At 61.0% G+C, this 20,100-nt stretch overlaps 2 protein-coding genes across 3 annotated transcripts in view; one reads left to right on the top strand and one right to left on the bottom strand.

The window, feature by feature from the left end:
• Window positions 1-5,290, top strand: part of FAM168A (family with sequence similarity 168 member A) — a 173,690-nt gene extending 168,400 nt beyond the window's left edge. For both annotated transcript variants that reach the window (XM_056115888.1, XM_056115887.1), the window contains 2 exons: window positions 21-151; window positions 758-5,290. In XM_056115888.1, the coding sequence (XP_055971863.1) occupies window positions 21-133 (113 nt within the window). In that variant the 3' untranslated portion in view covers window positions 134-151; window positions 758-5,290. The remainder of the gene's footprint in view (window positions 1-20; window positions 152-757) is intronic.
• A 4,454-nt stretch (window positions 5,291-9,744) lies between these two features.
• The window catches only part of RELT (RELT TNF receptor), a 15,341-nt gene continuing 4,985 nt past the window's right edge, over window positions 9,745-20,100 (bottom strand). Inside the window, exons 2-11 of the mRNA XM_056115924.1 lie at window positions 15,783-15,850; window positions 14,839-14,913; window positions 14,597-14,757; window positions 14,346-14,425; window positions 13,175-13,432; window positions 11,943-12,023; window positions 11,658-11,739; window positions 11,298-11,546; window positions 10,837-11,038; window positions 9,745-10,721 (exon numbers count right to left, since the gene is read on the bottom strand). Coding sequence (XP_055971899.1) covers window positions 10,674-10,721; window positions 10,837-11,038; window positions 11,298-11,546; window positions 11,658-11,739; window positions 11,943-12,023; window positions 13,175-13,432; window positions 14,346-14,425; window positions 14,597-14,757; window positions 14,839-14,913; window positions 15,783-15,827 — 1,281 coding nt within the window. The 5' untranslated portion in view covers window positions 15,828-15,850 and the 3' untranslated portion in view covers window positions 9,745-10,673. The remainder of the gene's footprint in view (window positions 10,722-10,836; window positions 11,039-11,297; window positions 11,547-11,657; window positions 11,740-11,942; window positions 12,024-13,174; window positions 13,433-14,345; window positions 14,426-14,596; window positions 14,758-14,838; window positions 14,914-15,782; window positions 15,851-20,100) is intronic.

Here is a 20,100-nt window from a genome sequence, read left to right as displayed (position 1 = left end):
CACTCTCTCTGGATCCTCAGGTACCCTGCTGACTGCTCCCCAGCACACCGCGATTGGGGCTCACCCTGTCTCCATGCCAACATACAGGGCCCAAGGGACCCCTGCGTACAGCTATGTGCCCCCACACTGGTAAAGCCTGCCGTCCATCCAAGTGAGTGGGGCCCTGCAGGGGGTGGGGGTCTGCCTCCCGTCCGGTAAGACCGCTGTGAGCAGTGGTGTTCCCCAGCCACCTGGTCCCATGGTAGCTCAGGTAGCTCTGTGACAGCAGTCCAGCAGGGAGGGCGCTTGCCTGCTTGGTCCCTGGCCCCACATGTGGTCCCCCAAGCACTACCAGGAGTGATTCCTGAGTGCAGAGCCAGGAGTAACTCCTGAGCATCCCTGGGTGTGCCCCCCCAAAAAAAAGCCAAAAAGAAAAAAGTGAGTGGCTCTAGTTTCCACGTAAGTGCAGATCTCGGCAGTGCAGCTGGACCCCTAATAGTGAAGTTGGGCCTTGGACTCAGGCCGAGGCCTGAGAACTGTGCTCGCCGCTGCCTGGCTCCGGACTGTCATGCTGGCCTGCATGGGAACTCTTACTGCGTCAATGTTGGCAGCCACCTAGAGCAAAACCCTCTTCCACAGGGTGTCACCCTGAAACCCTCCCCCCGCTCGTCCTCAGCTAGAGGAGAGCTGGGCACTGGGCAGGACGCAGCAGAGGGCTCAGGGGGGGCTCCAGGGGCTTCCTGACGTGACTCGCGGTTTGTCCCTGTCCGTCCCCCAGGTCTGGAGCCCCACATTGTATGCAACTACTCAAGTCTTACACCGGTGCTGGAGCAGTCCCCTAGCAGCACCACCTCTACTTGCAAGAAGAGAACGGAAGTGCAAGGGTCACTTTATGCATCTTTAGTGGTTTTTGGTTTTAGCTTTGGTTTTTGTTAAAGCTGCTTTTTCTAAATACCCTCTCCCACTGTCTCCCTTTGGCCGCTGCCCTTCCAGTTCTGCCCTTCCCCCTCTCCTTCCTGACCAGGCACATTCCCTCAGCTCTTCTTTCCTTCCCGAGTGTCCAGGCCCCAGGCCCCCCAGTCTGGGGGCAGGAGAGAGTGGGGCATGTTGTAGTGGTTCCACAGAAGGTTCCGTTTCCTTTGCCCAGCAGGGAAGACGTGGCGCCATCCAGGATCAGCACTCTGAGCTCTGGAACCAGCCACATTCTCTGGGCGATTCCTTCTTTTTTGATTTTTCTTCAGTGAGATTAGTTTAGGCCATTGCCATGTCTTCTCACAAAATGTATGTCTTCTGAGAACCATTGCAACAACAGAGCAAGAACAGAACCACCCGATACGTAGGAATATTCATAGCAGCTTAACACCCTGGACTGAGATCCTGGGAATACCAGATTCTTATTTGGGGAGAACTTGAGGGGGGTGGGAGAAGGGCCTGAGGGAAGAAGAGGGGAGAGGTCCGTGTCTGCTTGTGGTCAGGTCTGTGACCACATAGTCTGGGCCTGGGCCCTCTGATTTGCACAGGATGCTAACTGACCTGGCATTTCCTCAGAAGGTGGTTTTGACCTCAGACCTGCCAGCAGCTTTCTGGCCTCAGATCCCAGCCTCCTAAAGCCTCAGAAGACCGGGGCCACATCAGTTCCACAGACCCACTCCTGATGAGAGTCGAAACCTCTGGCATATCTCCCCTCCCTGCCCTTCCTATGCCAGGGCTTGCCCGTTGGTCGTTGGGACTGCCAGACAAGCCGAGGCCTTGGTTACTTAGGCCATCCATGGCCAAAGCGAAGGTACCACATTCCAGGGAGATGCTGGCGGCTCTGAAGTCAGGATAGTGAAGGAAAAGCAATAAACATTTCATAGACTCATGGACCTGAAGGGACCTTAGCCATCCTCTCATCCATGCCCTGACTGACAGCTGAGGAAGCGGAGGCGCAAGAAGATGACAGACCTTCCCTAGCAATCCTGGAAATTAGCATTCAATGCAGCCTTCCTCTTGCGAGGGGCAAGGGACCGAGAAAAATGTAGCTAGGGGTGGCTGGGCTTGGTTTCTTGAAAAATTAAGTCAGCAGCGCCCACACCTGGTGAGCTCTGGAACGCTCTCCGGGCTTTTGTTTCTCTTCTTTATCCTCCACACACGCAGCCGGTGGGCAGAGGTCGCAGGGGGCAGATGGCAGGAACGGAAATTGCAAATGAAGAAATAGCATTTGGAAATTCTGTGAAGACATCTGGATCTCTCCCGCCAGCCCGGCCCCGGGAAAGGGGGCAGGCGGCTGGCTGCAGCGCAGGGGCCCTGCTGAGGGCAGCAGCCCTCGTCCAGCAGGGAGAGGACAAGGTGGGGCCCCGCACACCTGCTGAGGGCAGGGACACTGGACAGACGAGGTCTTGATAACATTTGGGACTTTGAAACAACTCCTTTCATTTTAAATTCATGCAATCTTGGACATATCCCTTTTCCTACCTCCGTGTCTCCCTAAAGGAGGAAAAAAAAAAAATCAGAAACCTCTGGGCTGGAAGGACCCCAGAGGTGAAGAAATAGCATTTCTTGATCACTGATCGCTCAGCACCCTGAGTCCAGACCCAGAAGTTGGGGGCCACCTTCTTGGCCTTTCAGGGAACTGCAAGACCGGGAGGAGGAACCAGCCGTTCTAAACAGTCTGTCCTGGGGTACTGAAGAGGCTTCATTTTAAAACACCGTTTTCCAGTGTTAATCTTTTTTTTTTCCCTCCCAAATGCCTCCTCCTATTCTCCAGTCTGTAAGGATGGATGAAGTTGGTTTTAGATTATGTCATTCATGTTTAGAAGAAGCCGAAATAATCATGGCAGTCATAGGAAACCATTGCATTCGCCACGTGCTTCATACATTTCAAAACACTTCACAGCCTTCAGACGGTCACAGTGGTTCTGGCCACCTGACAGAGAGGTCACTGGGTCTGGAAGGCCCTGATGCCCATGGGAGAGCTAGGCTGAGTCACTGGCGAGGAAGAGGAGGAGACCCCGTAATGAACAACCTGTTACTTTTCTTCTTTCTGCACAAGTAACACCTCTAGTCTCACAGTTCATGGAGCGATTCACATCCCCCACCTGGTTTAACCCTGCATAGCTGATTGTTCCGCAAGACTGGTGAGGAAATAAACGTAGTCGAAAGGCAGAGTGACTTGTCAATAAGAGGCCCAGATCCCGTCTGTCTGCTGCCCCTTGCCTTCCAGATGGGCCCTTGCCCTCCCTCAGCACTGCCTGCTCTGTAATTCAAGGTCAGACACAGTCCCCAGGCGTGGGGAGCGCAGCATTGGAACCCCGATTCTGCTGGCCTTGCCCTCTTGCTTTGACTGAGATCCACAAGCCTGGCCAAGCTTGGGGGGGTCATTGCAAAGTGACTGAGCTCAGGAGGACAGGAGAAGTAGTGGGCACCCTTGGTAGGAGTTTGTCACGGTGTCTGTCAGGGGCACTGTGGGTGTCATCCAAAGAATCTGAATGGCCCAGTGGTCAGTCAGACCTGGGAGACGGCCCTGTCATTGCAGGAAGGTCACAAGCCCGCGTGACAACCCTGTCACCAGCCTGTCTCCCTACCCCCAGTCCTGTTCCCCCCCACCAGTAGCCAACCTAGGCCTCTTCCACTCCTACCAGACTAACTTCCTCAGCCTGGGGCCTAGGAAGCGAGAGCGCCCTAAGGTGGTAAGAGCCTGAAACCCAACTTCCTGCCACATTTCTCCCCCAATTTTAATGTCTTTCCCTTGAGATAGAGCAGTTGCAGCCGCAGCGCCTTGTTCCCACAGTCCCCTCGTGCCCCCCTCCCCTGACACGCGCCTATCCAGTTTTGCCCCGACAGAGTACTTAGATATTGCCAAAACCCCTATTTTCTAGATTTGAAAACAAACAAAACAAAAACCTGGAGTCTCAGAAAGCTTAAGAGATTTGCCAAAGGTCTCACCGCTCAGAGCAGAAAGAGCCAAGATTTGAAAAATTGCCCACTCAGATCCCCAACTCTCCCCCAGATGATGCCACCAAGGTGCGGGAAATCTGTCCCTCCAAATGCTGGGAGAGGGTCATGAGGGGTCTTAGGGACCCAGAGGCATGTCTAGCTAGCAGCTCACAAAGCCCGATGTCACATAGGACACCCCACTTTCCCACCCCTGGGCCAGCACCTTGAATTGGCACTCTGAGGGGGGCCTTGGGCCAGTCTGATAACCAGAGAAGCGCAGGTGATGCCAGTGCTGCTGGCTGTCCTGAGACAGGTTCTGGAGGCAGTGTGGCCCCTCTCCCAACCCTAACTCCTTCCTGGGCCAGTGGGTGGTTGCAGGTGTGGAGTCCCCTCGCCCAGCCACACGTAGGGGCTCGCTTTGTTCTGGTGGCCTTCGGAAAGGCAGCAAAAAGTAGGGCAGGCCCTTGGTCAGCAAGTTCTGCTACCTCACCTAGCAGACGACCTGGCTCAAGTCCCAGCGAGGCACTGGCCAAGCCTGGGTCTTGGTGATGTTGGCACTGGCCTTCAGACTGGATCTTCGATGTGTCCCCTTGGCATTCTGCCTCAGTTGCAGCTGAGTGAAAAGATACTGCATTCCCAACTGACATGCCGCCGAGAGCGTAGTATTCTGCAACTTGCCAAGCCTGGGACTCGGGGAGGAGCAGATGGGGTGAAAGGTGGGGTTGGCTCCGGGGGAATTCAGGCCTCCAAAAGCAGACCCTCAGGAGAGGAAGCCCGGCCAGCTGACTGACCCGATTCTGCAGCCCGCTCTGAGCACGGCAGGCCGGCTGCAAGCTTGCCCTTGCCTGACACCTTCCCCGGCCTGAGAGTTTGCTTCTGAAATGAGACGTTACAGGGCCCGGCCTTCAGAATTCCTAGCAGGCCAGCTTCAACATTCCATATCCAGCCTTGCCTGAGCCAAACTTGGGTCCCCCTCCCTCAGTTTCTCTAAAGGGTTTTCTGCCTTTCATGCTCTGGACTCCAACCCAGAGGCCATCCTAGTGCCTGCGGGAAGGGTGTGTGCCTTCCGGAAGTGACCAGAACTAGAGCTTTGCTAGATAAGGACCAGCCCTGAGCAGTCAGTGGTGGGATCCACTCTGGGCCTGACCAGCATCTTGAGGCTCCAGCCTGCCTCCCTCCTCAGACCTGAGAGTCAGGAAAAGGGGGAGCTCATGTGGCCGTTTATCAGTTCTGTGGGGAGACCAAGGGGAAGAAAGGCCCGGCCTGGAGCAGCTGGGAGTTTGTCTGTGATGCCCTCGCCCCATTCCTGACTCAAAGGAATCCCTGTTTCCTGTGACGTGACAGGAACCTGTTCTCATGGCATGTAACATCCCTGTGAGAGCGCTGTATATGATTTTGTATTTTTTAATTCATTTTAATCCACAGGTTGGAATCTAATTTTTAAATTTTATTGGAACTCACATTTTAAAAAAAAACACATTTAAAATAATAAGAATAATAATAAACTTTTGACTGGTGTCTTCCAAGTAGTTTGACAAAGAACTTAGAGGTGTTTTCAGAACACAGCCTGGAGTATAAAGATTGGAAAGCCCCATGGCCTCGCTTGTGTGTATGAAATGTAAATCTGGTTTTGTTCTGTTGTTTTGGATTCTTTTGGGCTTTTGTTTAGTTTTGTTTCGAAGATCAGATAGTGATCACTCTGAAAGATTGAAGCCAAGAATTTGTAACTATGATATTTACTGTAAGCTGTAGAACATTCAATAACTATTAAAAAAAAAGTTTCCAAAAAAAGCCGACTAATGGTTCTTGGCGGAGGGGACACAAGACCATCCCTGAGCTGGAACGTGCCTGGCTGCTCCCTCTGAACAGTTCACCAGATACGATGACTAGTGACACCGATGCTGCTGTCCCCACAGGCCACATGAGGCCGCCCTGGGTTTCGGCGTTGGGCAACTTTGGCAGTGCCTCCAACAAGACTGAGCTGTGAATCGGACAGCAGATACCCAAGTGCCCTACGCCACCCCCCTCAGCCCCACCCCCGTGAGGAATTCACTCTGTTCAGCACCGCAAGAGGAGTCCTGTCAACCCTGTACGAGTGAGCAGGGCAAGTACCTGGGGCAGGGCCAGGAGAGCTGAGGGCTCTGTGCAGGCTCCATCAGTGTGCCCCAGACTTCACCCCTGTTCCCAATGAAGAGAAAAGGCTGGTGAGGGGCAGAGTTGGAATTCACACCGGTCTGCTGCCCACCTGACGGTGAGGCAGAAACTGGCTTCAAGCTTCTGTGACAGACGGGAAACCAGGAGGGCCTTGTTGGCTTGTGATCCCAGACAGGGAAGGGAGCTTAGGTGCGGTGTCTTACCGCGTCTCCCCTTGGGGCCAAGGTGCAGTCCCGGTCTGGCCCCATTTTCTCCCGGGGTGGCCACTGGCCCTGCCCAGGCCCTGACCCTCTTGCCCTAGCGCCTCATGGGAGGAAAACAAGCCACAGGTCAACTGGCTCCTGCTGGAGCTGGGATGATAACCCCAGAACTCCACCAAAACACCTGACCTCCCCCCCCCCCCCCGCAACAACACCCTTCTCCCCACCTACCCTTGCTGCTGGTGGAGGTGGACCACATAGCCGTAAGCACCGCCACTGAGGATTGGGGCTCAAGCAGGAAGGCGGAACCCTGGGCCCAACCCCCGCCTTTCTGACCCATGGGAGTGTTGTGTGTGGCAGAGAGTGAGGACCAATGAGCTCACAGCTCTCCTCAAGGCCACATGCCTGGTCCTGCTGGCCCTGTCACCTGCCCCTGCCTGTGCTGCCAGGGTTGACAGGAGCAAGCGAGAGGGGCAGGCCAGGAAGGACTCCAGGAGAGGGCAGGCTGATAGCCAAGGGCATGGACACATTTATTTCCTCTGCTCCTCCTTCCTGTGAGAGCTGGCCTCGTCAAGGTTCGAAGCGCACCTTCCTCACCTTTCAGCAACCAGAAAATACAGGTGGATGGGCTGGTCTGGAAGGGAGCAGTCTTCTACCGCAGAGGGTACGCTGCATGGGAGCTGCCTGGCATCTGTGTGCCTCACAGGTTTTTGGAGACCAAGTCGGAGGGGCCGCACCCTAGGCCCATGGCTCTTGGAGCTGAACAGGATCCACGAGCATCCTTTGGGTGCACTAGTCATGACCATTAGTCCCTACAAGACCCGGGCTCAGGGCTGGAGAGATAGCACAGCGGGTAGGGAGTTTGCCTTGCACGCGGCCGACCTGGGTTCGATTCCCAGCATCCCATATGGTCCCCTGAGCACCACCAGGAGTAACTCCTGGGTGGTGCAGAGCCAGGAGTAACCCTTGTGCATCGCCAGGTGTGACCCAAAAAGCAAAAAAGAAGACCCAGGCTCTCAATTTCGGCAAAGTTAGGTGTAGGTGTTCTAGAAAATTCCTCTAGTGACCTGCTTCCCTGTTTCCTTCCCTCTCCTCACCTGGTACAAATAAAGCCTCATCTTGAGGCTTCTCGTGGGCCCTTTCCTGCTCACCTGAGAAGGCCCTGAAATGCCCGTGGGGGCTAGAAAGGCCAGATCTCAAAGCACATCCCAGCCGTTACTACTAGGCCAGGGCCCCTTTTTAGCCTCTGCCCTTAGCCAGGTCTCTGACAGGCTCTTTTTTAAATGCAGTATCCCTTTCATCTTCAAAATCCTAGGGCTGGAGGTGTCGCTCAGCAGTAGAGCACTTGCCTTCTATGTGTGAGGCTTCAATTCCTGGCACCATATACCTGCCCTAAGCAACTGCCAGGAGCGGCCCACACTCCTGAGCACAGAGCCAGGAGTAAGCCCTGAGCACCGCGGGGTGTGGCCCCAAAACACAAAAACACAGTTACTGAATCCAAAAGAACCCAAAATTCAAAACCCTCTCTCAGTTACCGCACACAGCCAATCCCAGGTTGATCCCCTGAGAACCACCAGGGGGCACTCCTGAGCAGAGCCAGGAATCGCCTCTTAAAACTGTCAGGTGTGTCGCCCCCGCACCCCTACATCAGTAGCGCTGTAGCACTGTCCTCCCCGTTGTTCATCGATTTGCTTGAGCGGGCACCAGTAACATCTCCATTGTGAGACTTGTAACTGTTTTTGGCATATCGAATACGCCACAGGAAGCCTGCCAGGCTCTGCTGTGTGGGCTGGATACTCCGGTAGTTTGCCTGTCTCTCCGAGAGGTACGGAGAAATCAAACCCGGGTCGGCCGTGTGCAAGGCAAACGCCCTACCCGTTGTGCTATCGCTCTAGCCCACCCCTACATAAGTATATTTTAAAAATGTTGAACCTAGGACTGGAGAGATTGTAAGTGGGCAGGGAACTTGCTTTGTATGCGGCTGCCTCGGGTTCGATCCCCAATACCCCTATGGCCCCAATATCCCATATACCCCTCCAGCAGTAAGTCCTGAGTACAAAACCAGGAATAACACCCCGAGCAATGGCAGGTAGGGTCCAGAAAACAGCAGCGAAAAACCAAACCCTCTCTCCCCAGAGTCCAAGCCCCCCCAACTGCCATCCGGCAGTCCAGCTTCTACAGTGGGCTGTCCCCTCGAATCCAACTGGACTTAGGCTTTTTCTCACCATCCCCTTGAAATACCTGCTGCGTCCCTGTGTGCACTACCCAGGGGACACAGCGGTCCTGACCCTGCACAGCACCTGGCTCATGGGCCACCTGCTCCCTGTCCTCATGCTTCTCTGCCTTCCAGAACACTCTTGGCCTCCTTCCCACTGCCTGCACAGCCTCCCAGGGACATTCCCTCCTGGCCACTATGATATCAATGCTGGGCTCTGTCCCTTGATGTTCCGGGCCTGCCTGGGGCTGTGCCACTGACGCAGCAGGGCTGCTCCTGGCTCAGGCCCAGCTGGCTCAGCTGACCTGATCCTCTGCCCTGCAGTCCACTACTGCCCTCCTCACTCCCCCGCCCCCGCCCCAGTTCTGAATGACAGAGACCTCAGGTGGAAGCAGCAGTTTTCCTGGGGAACCAGTTCCTGCGGCTCCTTCCACCCCCCCCCCCCCCCACCCTCCCAGTGTGAGGGAGTTTCCAGCCCCATTCACCCTCCGCCTTCCTCTGCTTCCTCTGGACCGGGCTCTCTGCTGGCCGAGGGTGCTGCCGGCCGCTTACTCCCTGTTCGGAGTAAGATGTCTCTGGTGTCTGAAGTGTAAAATGCACCTGGTTTTTAGACAGTGACTTAAAATACATCCTGGGATCAAGGATGATGATCATCAAGGACGCACCCACTTTTATTATTTCCTGCCCTCCTCCCCCCCCCTCCCCCCTTCTCTCTGTTGCTGACAGTGGTGCTTCAGGGCCCTGGAGTTGCACCCAGGCCCGCCCAGGGTACATTTCCACCTGTGGTGCTCTCCAGGCTTTGCCCCATTTTTGAGGTGTTCACAGATGCCTGCAGTGTGGTTAGAAGTCACACACGGCACCAAGGGACGCAGACAGCTGAGCTGCCAGGTGCATGTGAGACGCCAGGGATTTACACTCTTTACTCCGTGCTTACGAGGCAGGTACTCGGTGCTTCTGCACTGCTCCTCTGGCCCAGCCACTCTCCTTCAAATGTGGCTTCTAGAACAGTGCTCAAGTACCAGACATCCTAACCCCCACCACGCAGCAACCGGGAAGCCCCTCCAGGGGCTTCACAAGCTCTCCAGAGGAGGCGAGAAGCCTCCCCCAACATTTTACCAGCTGTCGCCCCTGCCAGAAAGGAAGGGACGGCCTGACCCCCAAAGGGCCTGAGAACTGGGTGATGGACAGATGGCCTGGGGCGCAGGCAGAGGGCAAAGACGTTCGTGATGCCACTTTCCCACCTTTTATTATCCAATAAACAGATGGGGATGGAGACACAACGCTAGGACAATAGCAACGTTTTAATAAATAAGAGAAACGGGGATGGTCTTGGGTCCGCGCCAGCACGGCCCCACATAAATAACCTGGGAGCGGAGCAGAGCAGTGACGGGGAAGGCTGGGCAGCCGCCTGCAGTGCCCAGGCCGGGACACACACCGTCACCCCATCTCCCCCACAGCTCCTGAGCTCACACCGAGCTCTGCGTCACCCCACTGCCGGCCCGGCTGAGTCTCCTTGGAATGGCGGGGCGTGGCGGCGGCACATGCACGAGGCCCCCCTGCGGGCACCCCTTGGGGACCTTGGGGGGAGTCCTGGGCGTGGCAAATGCGGGACCGAAGCTGCTGACGGGTGGCAGGAGTCAAGCTCTCGGCACAGCTGCTCCCAGAAGACAAGAAGCTGGAGAGGCGCCCCTCACAGTCAGAAAAGGGGGTCCAGCGAGGGAGGGGGCGCGCCCGGGGCTGGCACCCAGGGCTCCCCGCTCACACCCAGCGAGGCCCCTTCCTTTGCAGAACCTGCTGGATGGGGTGCCAGCCCCCTTCTCTCAGCCTTGTACAAGGCAAAAGTGGGTACTGAGCCAGGAGGCCCCTCCCTGCCGTCCAAACCAGCCACCTGGTGGCACAGTGTGCCGCGGGCACCTCAGGTCAGGCCACAGCAGGGTACAAGGTCAGGGGTGCACTTGTACCCTGCACCCCACAGGGGAGGAGTGGGGAGCAGGAACCAGGAAGGGCTCTCAACCTACTCCTACACTGCACCTGCCATGGCCTCCCTGAGCGGCCCCTCCACCTCGGACAGGGGCCCCTGCGGGTCTGTCTGCAGTGCCATCTGCGGGGCCACTCATGGTTTCTTGGTCCTTACAGGCCCCACTTGGCGCCCCGGCTCCAGGAATCCTCGGGACCCCAGGGGTGGGGTCGCGTGTCCTCCGACGAGGCCGTCAGATGACCAGGTTGCTCTCACTTAGCCGGACCACATAACGGTTCTCCTGGGGGACAGCGGAGGGGGTCAGAGCAGTCAGGCTCCAGGAAAATGTGGTCCCGCACCCCCATTCTCCTGCCCCTCCAAAAGGGCTGGCCCAAGTGCCGTGGTCAGGCCCTCACCTCCGCCTTGCTCTCCACGAGGGGGGGTTTCAGCCACTTGGGGTGGCTTCCGCCCCCGCCCAGCTGTGCCCGCTGCTCGGCAGAGAGGCCAGGCTCCAGGGGCTCAGAGAGGTCCCCCACCGATGGCCCGGCCTCCATGATGGTCTTCACCTCGGACACGGCCGAACTCACCCGCTGCTCAGGAATTCGGGCCACACGGAACCTGCAAGGGGTCCAACCATCCCTCCATGAGGGGGTCCCCAGGGCTGCGGGGCAGCAACTTCCAGGGGCGGCAACAAGCTCATCAAGGGCCTCCTGCTACACAGGTCCCTGCTCTCGGCTTGGACGCCGACCCAGCCCCCGGAAGACCCCCAACCCTATGATGCAGCAGACGGGCACCGGGCCCCCCAGACTCTGTGAAACCCGTGGCCCCCCCCATCAGTCCCACTCCCCAGAGTCGCATCCCCAGCCCCCCTACTCACCTGCCCACTGACAGGATGGTGATCTCGCCCTGGCGTCCAGCCTTGGTCCCAGCCTTGGGGGGCCGGCCCGCGCCCGGGAGGAGCCTAGTCGGGGCGGGAGAGGAGGCGGCAGCGGCCTCTGGGGACAGCAGCACCTCGGGCCACTTCTGGCTGCAGCGGGAGCAGCAGGGGCCGGAGAGCGAGGCCAGGCCCTGCACCGTGTGCAGGTGGTGGTGCGGGCAGGTGTGCGGCGAGCTGGGGGGTGGCAGCCTGGGAGCAGGGAAGGCGGCGGGTGAGGGAGGCCCAGGCCGGGCACACGCGCAGCGGCATCCCTGCCCCCCCTCACCCCCACCCCCCCACCCCCGTCCAGGGGACACTCACCGGGGTGCGGGCCCATGGCCGGCGGCCAGCAGCTGTTTGCTGTGATAGTCCTTCAGCAGCTCCTCCAGCGCCGCCGCGTTCTCTGCGGGGAACCGTGTCAGCCCATCCCTGGGCTTAGCTCCACCCCGCACCCCCACAAGGCAAGAACATGGGGAGGGGGCAGCCCCACCCATGGGCAGAGACCCCCCTGGCAGCCCCCAAAAACCCTCAGGGAGGCCGGGCAAGCGGGTGTGGGCCCGGGACGGCCCCAGTCCCAGCATGGGAACGAGCCGGCCTGCTCCTCACCTTTCTTCTCCGTGATCAGCCGCACCAGGACCCCGATGGTGTCCTCATTGGGGTCCTCGGCCAAGAAGGCTGGGTTGATCCCTGAGGGAGAGAAGCCAGACGGTGAGCCAGGGCCAGTGGAGAGGGAGGGGTGTCTCCAGGCTGCACCAGCAGAGGGCGCCCCAAGCCTCCCGAAAGAGTGGTGGTGTGCAGCCGCCCAGGCTGCAAACGGGCTGAGAAGCCCCTAACACTGGCCCTCCTCGACGCCCCTCCCTGGGCCCACCCCGCAAATGCCTAGTTTCAGGAGCCCTGCTCCAGCCCCTGACCAATGTGGGAAGGTGGGGACAGTCGTCCTCTCTGGGGTCTGCCCCTGAACCCTCAGTCTCAGGCAGACCTGACAGCTCCCCTCACTGCTACCTACTTGAGCAAGGCCCCGAAGTAGAGGGGCTGGGGTAGGGACCCCCGTGGGCATCCCAGGGCCAGAGAGCCAGAAGCTGCTTTCCTGCCCCTCCAGACACACAGGGGATGGGGCAGGGGCACTAGCTGGCCCAGGAGACCCCACTTCAGTCTTGCCGTGGCTACAGGGCTATGTAGTGCCTTGCATGTGTCCAGGCGCTGGGCTCTGGGGGACTGTGCTGAGGGGGGCCCGGGGGTGGAGGAGCGGGAGGAACAACCTCTCCCCTAGTTCCAGGAGTCTGTCCACTTTCTTTTGTTTTGGGCCACACCCTGCAACGTTCAGCAGGTTCCTCCTGGCTCTGCACTCAGGAATCACTCCTGCCGAGTGGGATGGCAGGGATCTGACCAGGGCTGGCGGCGGACAAGGCAGACGCTCTACCCCCTGTACTTTCTCTCTGGTCCTATTTGTATGGGGGGGGGGGGCGGGGGGCGGGGACACGGGTCAGACCTGTGGTGCTCAGATGCTACTACTGGCACAGTGCTCAAGGCTCACACTGCTCAAGGCTCACTGGAGGTGCTGGGAGGACCACAGGGTGGGGACTGAACCCGGGGCTCCCACAGGCAAAGCCTCTCCCAACCCCACTAGCCCCAGGAGGGAGTTGAATTTAACTGCCCAGAGCAGTGCCCCAGGACATATCTAACCTGAACCACATGGCACCTCTGTAGTGCCCGGGGGGGGCGGGGGGGCTGGCACAGAGCCCCCCGCCTCTTGCAGGCACGTGCATGTCAGACCCCGCACCCAGCAGGGCCGCAGGTGGCACAGGGCAGGCCGCCCCCGTCCCCCCTCCCCTGCTCACCGCTGGTCCCGGCCCCGGGCCCGGGCGCCACCTCCTTGTGGGCTGTGCAGTGGTAGCCCTTGCGCTTGAGCAAGTTGCACACCAGGATGCCCAGCAGCCCCATGAGGCAGAAGATGGGCACGATGGCGATGACCGCGTACTGAGTGGCCTTCTCCTCGGCGCTGCCCGCCCGCGTGCCGTTCCCGGGCTGCCCCGTCTCCTCGCTGCCGCCGGCCCCCGGGGCCACCTCCACACCCCGACGGGCTCGCTGCACCCGCTCTGAGCCCCAGAGGGTGGCCGATGGAGAGAAGCAGAGTCAGAGTGGGCCCCGCTGCACCCTGGGCCAAGCCACCCCAGGAGCCGAGGTCACCCCCTGCTTCCTTCCAGCCGCGGGATCGGTCCCCCAAGTGGCTCTCAGCCACGTGCACCCCTAACGGCTAGGCCCTGCCTCCCGAGACCTGGCCCATGAGTTCACGGGCCTCAAAAGGTGAGTGTGTCAACACCCAAAAGGAGAGAGAGAACAAAGGGGAATGCCCTGCCACAGAGGCAGGGTGGGATGGGGAGGATGGGGAGGAGGGGGGGTGGGAGGGATACTGGGATCCGTGGTGGTGGGAAATGGGCACTGGTGGAGGGATGGGTACTTGATCATTGTATAATTGAAACCCAAGCACAAAAATTTGTAAGTCTACAACTGTACCTCATGGTGTCTCAGTAATAAAAATTTTTAAAAAATTAAAAAAGGTGAGTGTGGCCCCACACTTAGCTGCGGCTCTCCTGGAGGGAGCAAGGCCGAAGACTGTGTGCGCCCCCAGGCCCCTATGGCGGCTGCTGCTGCTTCCCAAAGTGGGAGTTACCACCTCCGGGGGGCACCAGAATAAAGGGGCGTAGTAGCCTCTGTGCAGTGGGGGCTGCTTTCTGTGTGTTCCCTTAACAGAGGGAGATTTCTAGAGGCACCGAAGGGAGTTTTTTTTTTTTCTGGAAAGGGGGCAGAAAGCTGACAAGTGTGGGTCCCTCTATAGCAGCTGGTCTCGGGGACCCGAGTCGGGTGGGCAGACACGCCAGGGGCGCAAATACATGTCCCACGGCACGCACTCCCCCATTCCTGGGGCCTTCCACGATCTAAGTGGACAGTGGGGGTGGCGCAGGCTGCAGTCTGCCAGGCCCGCACCCCAGCCGAGTCCCCCACACTCACCATCACAGCCGCGCGCTCCCGGAGACGCCCAGGCGCACGGCTGGCAGGGGGCGCGGGAGGCCTCCGAAGGGACGAACCACCTGCAAGGAGAAAGGACACTGAGACCCCCGAGGGTCCAGGGCAGGCTGAACCCCTTCTCCTGGCACCCTCGTGGCCATGGGCCAAGCCTATGTCACAGAAAGAGCACCGAGCTCACTCGGGGACAATGAGGGCAGGGACCCCCGGATTCAGAGCCCTGGCGCCTGGCTCACCCGGGCCGGCAGGCTCCACAGAGTGTGTCTCGAGTGGCTGTGCCCGCCCGGGCCTCCGATCTCCCATGGACTCCGCAGCGGGCATGGGGCTGGCACAACCCAGAGCCCCACGATGCCGAGAAGGTGCCCGGCGGGCAGGGCCTGCAGAGAGCACCCGGGGCCTGTGGAGGGAAAAGGGGGTGAGCACGGCCCTCGGCCTCCTCCAGGGAGGGGGCGAGGCAGGGCAGAGACGGGGCACTCACCAGGCTGGGCTCCTCCCCCGGCGGGCACTGCCACAAGCTTGGCACTGTGGGGGTGGCCAGAGAGCAGCGCGACAGCTGGAAGAACAGGGGCACTGAGTCAAGGGCCTTAAGCGGGGGCCGCCGCTCACCCGCCTCCTGAGACCCCAGGGCTGGTCATGTGCACACAGGACCACAAGCCCCTCCCGCCTCCACTCCTCAGGCCGAGGGTTTCGCTGGGCGGCTGCAGCGCCCCCACCAGGAGCTTCGGGGAAATGCTGGAAAGGCCCAGAAGGACCAAGTTGCAAGCTTAGCTCTTGAGACACCTCTGTCCCACCTGAGGGGAAGGCCCCTGGGGGCCCAGAGATGGGGAAGCTGCTTCCCAAAGCCTCTCCCACTCCTCCGGCTCAGACAACCCCTCCTTCCCCCAAAGGCATGAAACCAGCTGCCTCTTCCCGCCCTCCCGGGCCAAGCCTGCAGCTGGCGCTGCCTATTCTGGGCCGTCAGCTGAGCCCCGGGACCACATCCTCCTCCTCCTCCATGACCTCCCCATGCTCAGGGCCAGCCCCGCACCCCACACCCATACCTCGGGGGCCCAAGGGAAGGATCTTTTCCATCTGTGTCCCCCTCACACTTCCTCATCTCCCCCCACTCCCACCTCCCGAGGTGTGAGCTGTTCCAGGAATATCTCTCCCGAAGTGAGGAGACCCAGGCCTCAGGCTGGGGAGGGGTGGGGGGTGGAGGGCAGTGAGACATCACACGGGCGGCTCTGGGGACCTCAGGCCCAGGCCTGCTCATGGTAGCAGCCAGATACTGGGGCAGGCGTGGTGGGGGAGGGGGGTTGGTCTTGCACCGGGGCGCCTTCCCGAAGCCAAGTTAGCAACTCTTCCACCCACTGAGGAGTTTGGGGAGCAGGGCTCTGGGCTCAGCTGGGAACCCCCAGCCCCCAGGCCAACCCCCATACTCACCACCAGGAGGCAGGTGAGGGGCCAGAGCACTGGGCCCCACTTCATCCTTGGGCCCTGAAGCTCCGAGCCTAGAGCAGAGGGAGAGGGCGCTCAACAGAGGGGGCGGGGAGGCAGGACACCCCCCACGCCAGGTCTGGCTGCAGCTGCACTGTGGTCTTCCAGGCCTCCGGATTGCTCCCGTACGGACTGCAGCCCCCGAAGGCACCCCCTCACGGGCACAACATGCCCAACCCGGGGCCCTCATACCCCAGAAGCTCAGCCACACCCCCCCACTGCCTGCCCACCCCAGATGTGGAGGCGAGACTATAGCTGAGCCCCCCCACCCGGCACACAAGGCAAGAGAGGAAAGAGGGAGGGCTAGGGTGGGGGGGGCAGAAGGTGGGCTGCTGAAGTGCTTCCTGAGGGGGAGGACATTTTGGCCAAAGACCACCGGCAGCCCCTGAACTCCAGGGAGTGCCCAGGCACTGCCCACATGCCCAGCATGGCCCCCCGGGGTCACACAAGGGCCCCCCCCCTCCGGGACACCAACTTCCCACTGGAAGAGGAGCTGGGGCGGAAACTGATCCTGGGGCCGGGGTGTGCCTTACAGGACCGAGGGGGAGGGGACGGTCACACCATCCTCGGGACTCTCCAGGTCACTGGCAGCGGCCCTGGGCCCCGGGCCAGCTCAGGGGAAAACCTGGGACAGGAGAAGGTCGGGCCAGCGGGCGGGGTGAGGGCCCAGGCCTGGCAGGCGGTGTCTAGCAGGTGGCACCCCCACCCTCGGGCCTTCCTGCCACCCCAACAGGCCTCCCCACCAACACACAGACCACCTCCAACACCTGAGCAGGGAAGGGTGCAGGGGGCCCAGACCCACAGACTCGAGGCAGACGCTCAGGTTTCTGGGCGGAAACCCAGGGCTGAAGGCGCAGATTCCAAGCCACGAGGCCCACTGGGGTGCACTCAGACACGCGCCACAGGACGCCCCGACGCCTTCTAATTATGCGCCTTCTAATTACCCCAAACCTGCACTTACTCCCGTCTGGCCACCCCATCTCTGCTACAGTCCCGCCCCAGCCCCCACACCCCCCGCCCAGACTGGGCCCTGAAGGACCTGCCAGCTCAGCAGGTGGGAGCCCCTGCAGCTCTGGGCTCCCCTGAAGCCTCCCCCCACAAACAGCCAGTGCACACAGAGACCCCAGGCGGCAGGGGGGGTCTGTGAGGTGTCACCGACACCCCTCCACCAAGGCCAGGTGGCTGGATGCTCAGTGACAGGCATCTGTGGAGGACTTCCTGGAGGAGGGCCTGTGGGCTCGAGGCTGCTGGTCCTGGGAGGACAGCACCCCTGGCGCCTCTTCTCCCACCCTGTTCCGGCAGGGAGCCCCCAGCTCCACACGATGCAGGAAGAAGTCAGCCCCAGGTGACTGTCTCCTGGCTTCTGTGTGGAGCCCAGCGGGGCTCAGTCTGCTTATCTGCAGGATGGGCCAACGCCACCAGCCGGGCCCCATGGCCACAGAGAGAGGTTGAAGTGAGGTGAGCACCCGAGTAGCCTCTCCCCCCTCCCACCCGGGCCCCAGGCCCTGTGTGTAATTAGTATTTGTCTGTAGGCTTGTTTATGGGGGGTTGGGGAGAACCAGACAGCAGGAGGCAGAGCAGTCTGTCTCCGGCCCCCCACCCCAGCATCTGGAGCGGGAGGTCCCTGCAGTGGGGCCAGGGGGGGCCTTCCTCACACTCAGCCCCCCACCCTCCAAAGTGCCCAAACAATGAGCCAGAAATTCCCTGGAAGCAGGCCAAGCGCGAGGCCTGCCCAGCCCAGAGTCCCAGGCGGGATGCAGGCGCGGCTGAGGAGGCGCACCCCGAGGCCCCAGAGAAAGAGGAAGCTGCACCCTCCACCCGGCTGCAGTTCCCCTTTCCCAGAACGAAGCGGGTCATAACCCGTAGACACACATCCCCCACCACACTCTTCATTCCCCGCAGAACCCCAACGGTCCCACTCGGCCCCGCAGCCCTGGGCACCTCCAGGGCAGCCCCACGCAGGGTCCCGGGGGGGGGTCAACACCCAAATCTGTGCCCCTCCCGCCTCCCAAGACACCACTAGGAGCTGTCCCCGGCCCCCAGACATACACCCTCCCCCCATGCTACCTGCTGCCTCTCCAGCCACCTGGCAACACCCGCTCCCCGCTAGGAGCTGGGATCAGAGACCCCCTCCATGACACCCGCCCCCCGCCATGGGAATGTGGCCTTCCCATTCCCCAGCTCCCCCCACTCCCACCGCCTGGAGTTTCAGGGACCCCACATCCAGCCTGCGAGGACCTATGGGCGGGGCATGCTGAGCTGGGGTGAGCCAGGGTCCTGAAATATACCCCTCCTCGGGCAAGGGTCCAGATTCTTCTGGGAACAGTTAGGGGGCCCAGCAGCTGGGCTGTGGAGCGGGGAGGGGGTGGGCCTGAATCTGAAACCAGCAGGCCTGGCTCTGCGCTGCGGGCTCACAGCGGGGGCTCGGCACAGGGCCCGGAACAGAGGAGCCTATGCCTCAGTTTCTCCATGGCAGGCAGGTATAGACTATCGACAGCTGATACTTCAGTTCCATGCTTGGCATGTAGCCTGGCCCATAGGAGGTGCCCACTGGCATGGTGAGGCTGTGGGGGGCCGCGAGCGGGGACACTGTGCCCCAGAGTCACACGGGGTGGGGGGAACCTGAAGCCAGTTACGCCTCAGCGGGCTCCTGGGGTGGGGAGCCAAGGGCAGGGGGGTGGGGGAGGGAGGGGACAAGTGAGAAGCAGCCACTCACCTGGCATGGGGCGGGCCAGCCCCCCCCCAGTGGCCCCCAGCAGCCCGAGGGGACCCCCTCCCTGTGGCCTTCAGCAGCTGGGGTTGCCAGGAAACAGCTGGACACGGGCCTCCCGGGGTGGGAGGAAGATGGGGCCGCGGCAGGGAATCCAGGTTAGCAGGAGCCGCGTTCCCTGGCAACGGGGGCTGAAGTAGGGCAGTGCCCGCAGTGGGTGGCCTGGGTGCCGCCTCCCCACCTTCCAGGGGAGGACCCTCCTCCCCTCAGGTCCTGGGAGAGGCGGGCCCAGGTCTTGTGCCTGGGTAAACCGAGGCCACAGAAAGAGTCACCTGTGCAGGCCTGACTGCTTGCCCCCTCACCCCCGGGCCCGGCTTTGAGCTAAGCACGCAAAGGCAGAGGCTGGGGAGCGGTGGCTTAATCGGGGGGCGGGAGAGAATCCAGGCCAGCACCCTGTGCTCTGCCTGCCTGCACCGCCACCCCAGTACCACCATGGCTGTGCCAGCGCCCCAGAGAGCTGCCATTCCCCAGGAGGGGCAGGGACCTGGGGTGACGCCACCTCCCTGGGGCGGCTGAGGACTGAGGCCCAGAGAGGAGCAGAGGCTGACTCGGGCCAGTCAGTGAGGGGGGCCCTGACCCACCCACAGCAGCCACGGCCATCCATCCCCGCCTGGCATGCGGTGCCCTGGGCCCTGCCAGGACTTCATCAGGGCTCTGCCTGGGCACCCTGAGTCCAGTCTGGGGGAGGGGGAGGCAGGAGGGCCAAGGGGCTAACTGGCACTGGAGGCAGGGGAAAGGATTGAAGTGGCAAGACGGGACCCCCAGCCCCACCACTCCCCAGGGCGTGGTGCCCACAGTCCTCACCAGGGCAGAAGGGGGTCCCGACACCCCCGCCAAGCCCCCGCTATTGGGTTTCACCAAGGGAGGAGGAGCCCGAGAAAGCTGACCCCCGCCCCCCACCAAGGGTTTTACAGGAGATAAAACTCGGTTGTGTGCAGCCCCTGCCCGCTGGGCACCACACGCCCTTCCCTGCTCCAACTCAGCAGGACACCCCGCCCATCGCCTACCTTCGCCCACTCCCGCCACGGATCTGGGACCAGGGCGCCCCTTCATCTAAGGCCTGCACCCCTCCTGCTCGACCCCCAGCCTGCCAACCTGAGCAAGATTTTAAGACGGGGAAGACCAACAGGCCAGCCCGGTCCCATTCTGAGACCCCCTCCCAGAACCTCTCCAGTGGCATCTGGGAACTGGGGTTAAGGGGTACAAAGAAAGCAGTCCCACCTGCGGGCCAGTCCTGGCTCCACACTTGGTGGCTGTGACCTTGGGCAAGGTTCCCCTCTCTGAGATTTGGGGTCCCCCTCCACAAACGGGAGGGCCAGCCCCTGTCTCTGGAGGCGATTCAAGAGGAGCGCCTTGAGGTCAAGGTCACGCCAGCCCTGGAGTGGTCAGACCAGGGGGCTTTAGGGGACTGAAGTCAGTCCCAGCAGTGGGGCAGGGGGAGTAGAGGCTTCCTGAGAGTCGGGGGGGGGGGGGGGTAGGGGCATTCCCCACCCT

The sequence above is a fragment of the Sorex fumeus genome, unplaced genomic scaffold (assembly GCF_029834395.1).
Source record: "Sorex fumeus unplaced genomic scaffold, SorFum_2.1 ptg000030l, whole genome shotgun sequence".
Taxonomy (NCBI): Eukaryota; Metazoa; Chordata; class Mammalia; order Eulipotyphla; family Soricidae; genus Sorex; species Sorex fumeus.
This window is presented reverse-complemented; position numbering and strand designations above follow the sequence as displayed.